The 7,500-nt window shown below is 35.5% G+C and overlaps 2 protein-coding genes across 3 annotated transcripts in view; one reads left to right on the forward strand and one right to left on the reverse strand.

The window, feature by feature from the left end:
• abi1a (abl-interactor 1a) overlaps nucleotides 1-3,038 on the forward strand; it is a 39,406-nt gene extending 36,368 nt beyond the window's left edge. Inside the window, 3 exon segments of the mRNA XM_043226688.1 lie at nucleotides 898-915; nucleotides 918-1,082; nucleotides 1,644-3,038. Coding sequence (XP_043082623.1) covers nucleotides 898-915; nucleotides 918-1,082; nucleotides 1,644-1,819 — 359 coding nt within the window. The 3' untranslated portion in view covers nucleotides 1,820-3,038.
• A 606-nt stretch (nucleotides 3,039-3,644) lies between these two features.
• pdss1 (prenyl (decaprenyl) diphosphate synthase, subunit 1) overlaps nucleotides 3,645-7,500 on the reverse strand; it is a 7,296-nt gene continuing 3,440 nt past the window's right edge. For both annotated transcript variants that reach the window (XM_043226696.1, XM_043226697.1), the window contains exons 5-11: nucleotides 7,441-7,500; nucleotides 6,540-6,651; nucleotides 6,346-6,455; nucleotides 6,180-6,260; nucleotides 5,510-5,623; nucleotides 5,310-5,390; nucleotides 3,645-4,152 (exon numbers count right to left, since the gene is read on the reverse strand). The exon at nucleotides 7,441-7,500 is cut by the window's right edge and continues 82 nt beyond it. In XM_043226696.1, coding sequence (XP_043082631.1) covers nucleotides 4,012-4,152; nucleotides 5,310-5,390; nucleotides 5,510-5,623; nucleotides 6,180-6,260; nucleotides 6,346-6,455; nucleotides 6,540-6,651; nucleotides 7,441-7,500 — 699 coding nt within the window. In that variant the 3' untranslated portion in view covers nucleotides 3,645-4,011. The remainder of the gene's footprint in view (nucleotides 4,153-5,309; nucleotides 5,391-5,509; nucleotides 5,624-6,179; nucleotides 6,261-6,345; nucleotides 6,456-6,539; nucleotides 6,652-7,440) is intronic.

The following is a 7,500-nucleotide window of genomic DNA, read 5'->3' on the forward strand; positions in this document are numbered from 1 at the left end:
TTTTTGCTGCCCTCTCGTGATGCATTCTGGTATTGTGACGACGTTGAGGATGTCTTTTGAACACAAAGTCTGATCAACTTTATAGACAGGAAGTGATCGTTTAATCAAGTCCGGTTTATTTTTTATATATTTAAATTATCATTATTATTACGATAAAACTAAGCGCAAATGTTGTCATAATTATACGTAATTGTTAGTTATATAATTAGATTGATATTTGTTACCATAATCAGGCCTAAGTAAATTACTTAAATATTATCTGGAAAATAATAATAATATCAGGGGAGGATATAAATGTTTAACTTTGTATAACATTTTAATAAAATGCAAAATAGTAATTAAAAAATGTTTAGTATTGTAAGATTATAATATCTTAATTTAGTTTGTTTTTATGCGCAGTTTGCATTTTTTATAATAAAAATTGTGCTTTTTATACATTTTGAATTTTTAAAATCTGTTTGTTTCTATATTTATTTCTACTAATTATTTCTACTAGTTTAACAATAATTTAACTAGGAAACATTTACGTGTTACATACAAGTGTTAATTTAATATTTGTATCTAATAGTTCTATATAATAGTGTGTACTGTGTGTTAGTGAGGAATGTTTTCATACCGTGGATATTAAATATAATTGAATGAATTCTGTTTTAGGCTGGTAAGTACTGATATGTGAATACCTCCAGACACTTCCAGTAATATCACTAGCTCCATAGATGTGTGTGACGTGTGCTCTCCAGCAGACACGCGTGTTCCCCTGCTGTTCATGCATGTCTACTAACCGGTCTGCATGAGCATGTGCGCACGGTGAGCAGCTGGATAGCATGCCCATGGCCAGCTCCACCCTCCGTCGTGTTTTATTGCGTCTGAAGCTGACTGTTGTTTGCTGGATGTCAGTTGCAGATACCCCGACTCCTCCCCTCCCCCTTCCCCTGATGACATGCCCATGTTTGAGGAGGCTCCGCCTCCGCCTCCGCCACCGCCGGTCGACTATGAAGATGAAGAGGCAGCTGTAGTGCAATACAGTGACCCCTATGCAGATGGAGACCCTCAGTGGGCCCCCAAGTCCTACATTGAGAAAGGTGAGGGGTTTTTATCTATTATGTTCATAGATGTTTATTAATAAATGTTAAACACACACACACATACATATATACATATACGTATATACATACACGCATACAAACATGTGTATGTGTATATATATATATATACACTGTACATATAAATACAAATACATACACGTGTGTGTGTGTTTAACATTTATTAATAAACATCTATTAATATTTATTGAAATGGTTACCATACAATTTATATAAAATGTATCATTATTATTATACATTAGCATAATATTTTAAGTATGATTTATAAACTATTTACATTTTATGACATTTTAACATGTAACATTTAATTAACAATATAACAGTAATATTATTAATACCATTAATTTTGAACATTAATATTAGTGACATTTAATTTAGTTAAGATAATGTATTTAATGTAATGAATAATATGCATATCAGTAGTAGTATTACTTTTTATTAAACATGTCTTTTATCATACTGTTGATGTTTAAGAACACTTTTTAACTTAGAGTCTGAAAAGTCATATTGTTTGATAATAACTGATCTTCATCTTCCCAGTGGTGGCCATCTACGACTACACCAAGGATAAGGACGATGAACTGACCTTCATGGAAGGAGCCATCATCTACATCATCAAGAAGAACGACGACGGCTGGTTCGAGGGCGTGATCAACGGCGTCACCGGTCTGTTTCCAGGAAACTACGTGGAGTCCATCATGCACTACGCCGACTGAAGACACCGGACCTCAGATGAACCCCCAAGCAGTCGGATCTTGACCACGGTAAAGAGCGCGCACAAGCACGCGGCGCAACGTTTCTTCCAAAACGGCCGAGCGTGGAAACCAATGAACTTTTGTGGTGATGGGTGGAGGCGGGCAATCGGGATGACCAACTATTCGGAGGAAGTCGGTGTACATAAAAGGAAAGCTAGCCTGTGGGTGTCTAGTGAATGTCAATCAACACGTGAACATGTAAAGTAGATGATTGTCTCTGCTTTTATGACAATTTTCAACTAAAAGTCAACCGTTTATTTGATTTTCCTTATCTACGTTCATATTTGTCTGGGCATTTTGGATGAAGAAAAGAATCACTCATCTTAACTAATTCATTTTAGTGTTTTATCTTAAAGCGCCACGCCATTGCCCCAAAGTGTATCAGAATCTTAACGTAAAGCATGCATACAAAATTGAAATATGTATCGTAACTTAAACGTTCAATTCCATTCTGCTTTCATCTTTGTATTATTTACAGTACACCTTTTTTTAATAAGCATTTGTAGACTACTTATTTTTAAGCTTATTTTTTTCTTTTTGGGGGTAATAAATGCAAAGCACAGAACTTTTTTTTTTTTCCCCAAAGATTAAAATTCTCTCCCTCCATTTTAATAATTTTTTTAGTTAAAGCCACTATAACGAAAGTATTTGCTACAATGAACAAACATGAATTCTGTGTAGATAGCTTTAATATTTAGTCTGTAAAGTATCTCATGTATCTAAAGGTCTCTAATCATCAATACAAATCACAATTCTTACAATGCTGGACTCATTTTTTTTTGTGACGTTATTTTAGAGTACCAGTGCTGTGGCTGGTGCATTGAACAGTGAACACCAGAATCACAGTCTTGAGATCTGAACCAGTTACTCAACTCAGGTCTGGCATTAATTCCGCTTTTTTTTTTTTTCATCCATTTCCATTCTTTGAGCTGATTTTGGAGTCATACTGTCTGACAACTGATTACAGAGACTTCATTCATCTTCATCTGACCGTTTTCAGTCATTTAAGGTGTTCAAAGCTAATGCCTTGACTTTTTTTTTTTTGTCATACTGAAATATTTGAAGTGTTCCAACAGAATTCCATCTGCGCTGAATCTCGTGTCAGCTCAGAATTTGTATTTATAATATGTTAATTGAAATTTAATTGTACAGTCTTTTATAATAAATAATTCTATGTAAATGTCTGTGCGTTACCTTTTTTTTTTTTTTTACATCTACCATACATTAACCAAATTAACAAGTCAACTATTTTTGGTACGATGTTATAAGATTTATGAAATGTATTGTGAAGAATATTTTTGGATGTGAATAATCAAATAAATCGCTTGATAGCATTGGAGTATATTTACAGCAGTAGTCAAAACTACATTGTATGAATCAAAATTAATTTTTCTATGTCAACAATCATTAGGATGTTAAGGAAGTTCATGTTCTGTGGATATATTTTGTGCATTTCCTTAATTTTGGATTGGTAATATGCATCGCTAAGACCTTCTTTTAGACAGCTTTACATGTGATTTTCTCATTATTCAGATTTTTTGCCAAATACGTCCTATCCTGACAAACTATAGATGAATGGAAAGCTTTCAGCTGATGTATAAATCTCAGTTTTGATTTGTCATCCGGGGTCATAATAATCTTTATTATAAAACATTTAGGGATTTTAATTTCGAATTAATAGATTTAAATGGTTTGCTTTTGTTTGTTTTCAAAAAAATGAAGCATTTTATGCCATGTGAACTTTTCCGACAGGCACCAGATGGGAAAATAAGAGTCAAACGGGACGTTTACTTTAAAAAATACCTTTTTTTTTAATTTGAGTAAATAGCCAGTGAGCTTTAAGGCCTTTGTTGTTATTAAGCACTTGATGCAAAAGTACATCTTAGACACTGTTTGGCCTTTGGATGGTGCGGACGGATGTTTAAGCGATCGTCTGTAACGGATCCACAAACACGCGCGTGACGGTAGCACCTCCCATCGGTGCTACACCTGGAATTACAATGATTTCACAGAGTTTCTCCTTTGGTACCAGAAGGTTCTGTGATTACAGTACGGTTAAAGCATACAGTGACGGCGTGTGTGGTGTTCTTTGACCTCTGAATCCCGGCTGCAGAGAGCTGTAGCTGCCTGAGTGTGGAGCTCTGAGTCCGGGCTCACTTGTCCCTGCGCAGCACCAGCTCGGTCAGTCGGATGAGCGCGTCTCGCTCGGTCGACGGCCGCAGGCGGCTGATCTGACGGATGGCCTCTTGGCAGTAGTGTCGGGCGAGGTAGTTGGTCTGTTCCACACCGTCACTCTGCGTGGGAGAAAAAGATGAGCGAGACGGACACACGGGAGCTTCTCGAATGATTCTTTGACTATTCTGATGGGATGAATCGCAAGAAACGTATCAAAAACTTGCCCGGGTCGTATCCCTGAGGAGGAATGTGGGTGACGCATGATATAATTTGAAGGAATCTATTCTATTAACTGTATATTTGTAGCAATAGCCAACAATGCATTGTATGGGGATATTAAGTAAAGATCATGTTCCATTAATGTGTTTAGTAATTTTCAGACTGTAAAAATAGTTTGATTAGTAATATGCATAGCTATGGACAACTTTAAAGGTGATTTCCTCAATATTTAGATTTGTTGCACAATCAGATTCCAGATTTTTAAATATTTTCCTGTCAAACCATAAAACGCTTAAAGTTTTTTCTTTGTCTTTTTTTAATTGAATGTATTAGTTTATTTTAGAATGTAGTTAATTAAAACAAAATAGTGTGTTTTAAATACACTTTATTTGCAACATTTTTTTTTCTCCTTTCAAAAATGCCAAAGTATTTTTCTATAAAAAATTTTTTTCAATATTTCACCACAAAATAATACATTTAGATTTTTTTGTGCTTAAACCCGTTTTGATTGCATTCTCATTAATAAAGCAATAAATCATGCAATAAATATATATTACAGTAGTATAGCAAAATCATTTTAGCATACATATGTATATAATAAAAAGGTATAAAAGTACTAGCTCATTCACTTTTTTTTTCTTTTTTTTTTGAACCTTTGTTCATTTTAGATATTTGAGGAAATCTAAGGGCAGTCATTCCCTCCATCAACAGGAAGGGCACTACCATGATGAAGGTGTGCACAGATAGTAAGGACATTGTTAAAATAGTCCATGTGGCATCAGTGGCTCAATCCTAATTTTTCAAAGCTACGAGAATTTTCCAAGTGCAAAAAAACAACAACTAATAATAATAAAAAAAAAAAAAAACCTACTTTATTTAACAATTCTTCTGCAAGGCGTCACCCTAACGCCATTTTGTATAGTACTACAATGAGTAATTATTGGGCAACTATCCCTTTAACTACGACTAGGTCTACAGTGTTACAGTATTTACCTAGCTCTAGATTTCCGGACATGCCTCCACACGACTCGCTCAACACAAAACGAACGCTTCTCACCTTCAGGACGTACTGCCAGGCTCGATCCACATCTCCATCAGAGCTGAAGCGTCTCATTATCATCGCATGCAGCTCGGGAAACTAAAAGAGCGGTTGAGAAGACTTCAGAAAAAAAAAAAACTAAACTACGGACTGCGTTGCGATTACAGACCCCGTTCCCCTGCATCCGCACTAGAGGAAGTGACGTCGTCTCGTCATACCTGTTGACAAGCGAACAGAACGGGGCCGGTGGCCAGACCCAGTCTGAGATCGGCGGCTGATGGCTTCCCCAAGCGGTTTGCACTGGAAGTGAAGTCCAGAATGTCATCCACAAGCTGAAAACACAACACAGTCCTTACGTCATCGTTTAAGATAATGCGGGACAACCTAAGACTCTTAAAGTTGCAGTGCACAATTTTTTCGTACAGTTTTGTGGTAAACAACAGCAACCTACCCGGTTGCCTGAACTTATTTACATGTCTATTTAGTGTTGCTTGTGAAGAAACCACACACTGATGCTTTATCTACAACAACCAGAAGAAACCACCGCTGCTGAGGGTCATTTATTAAACCGGCTATCATTAGCTTTGTTAGCACAGCAACAGCCAAACTTACGATTTTGATAAACAAGTACAGGATTGAATTGGTTTTTGCAGCTTACCGCGAATAAAACGCCAAAATACAGTTACGTCTTAAGCGAAAGCAAACGGATGCGAAAGAAAATGCATGTATGGTTTTACGATGACAGCAGCATGACAGAGTGCTTCATATATGTGAATTAAAAAAAGTGATATTTAAATAACAGAATAATCCTCTAACACACGTTTTAATTATTGGACTAAAAGAAATGTCAAATGCAAGAGAAATAAGTCACGTGCATCAAAAAATTACCTGGAAGGCAATGCCAACGTTTCGTCCGTATTGGAAGGCAATCTCATGCACCTCAGGATCAGAATTCACCAATATAGACACCTGTAATTCAAAAGGAAATAACGCTGGCGTTTAACTTATTTTCCGCTCTGAACTCCATCTAATTATTAAGACAGAACGTACATACTGCTTTACAACTGTTCGCAATGAGACTGGCGGTCTTCTTAAAGGTTTTCTCAAGGTAGTGCTTGAATCTTTCGTTTTCATTCTCTTTAGACCCCAGCTGCATGAATTCACCTGGAATTTAGCGACAGATTTTTAAATGTAAAAAAAAGTTACTTTATGAAACACTTGTTATAGGTGGAGTCCAGACTGACGTACCTCGCACGAGGTCTTCTATGACTTGTGACAGCACAGACACCACTGTAGTGTTCCCGATACGTGCTAACGCCATAGACGCTGCTGACAGAATGAAATCTCCAGCCAGGATAGCCTAACAGTGCCAGATAAAACTTATTAAAATAGAAGGATTTTCAATTCACTTCCATCAGATTTCACACTGAACATCAACAAGGTTTAGGAAAAAATTATTTAAAAAAGACGTTTATAAGACAAATTACACAAAATATATGAAATAAAAGCACAATAAATAATAAGCACAATGTGTCAATATAGTCTGTAAATGTATCATATTAGCAAATTTTTTCAGTACAAATGTCTAAAGATTCTTAAAATGATACACATTAACTTCAGAAAATAAATATATATATATATATATATATACACATACACTTATACATACATATATATTTATATATATACACACACACACACACACACATTTTATATATACACCTATACATAAAATGTATTTTTATTTATTTTTTTAAACTCTTCACACACACAAACTCATATATATATGTGTGTGTGTGTGTGTGTGTGCGAGAAGAGTTTATTTCCAAAAACAGATAGCTTTTTTTTTTTTTCCATATTTAAATGTTTTTTTCAACGTGCATTCCGATTAATCTCAATTAAACTGCATTTACTTTCCATGCATCTTTTGCTTAACCAACTTGTAATTACGCACTGCATTTCAACTTACGGGTTATTAAAATATATGCATTAGGGAAACAATGCTGTGGAAAATAACTTGGTTACAGATGCTCACTCAACGACATCTGATGGCACAACTTTAGGAATTAAATACCTTGCTTTAGTTTAAAACCATCATTTTTAAAAGGGCAAATTAAGACGCTGTTTTTTGATCATATGTTTTACTAACTTTTCTCTCGCCCCAGACTTTATTAATGGTGTTTTTGCCCCGTCTCGTGTCCGAATCATC

Source organism: Puntigrus tetrazona, chromosome 24, assembly GCF_018831695.1.
Source record: "Puntigrus tetrazona isolate hp1 chromosome 24, ASM1883169v1, whole genome shotgun sequence".
Lineage (NCBI taxonomy): Eukaryota > Metazoa > Chordata > Actinopteri > Cypriniformes > Cyprinidae > Puntigrus > Puntigrus tetrazona.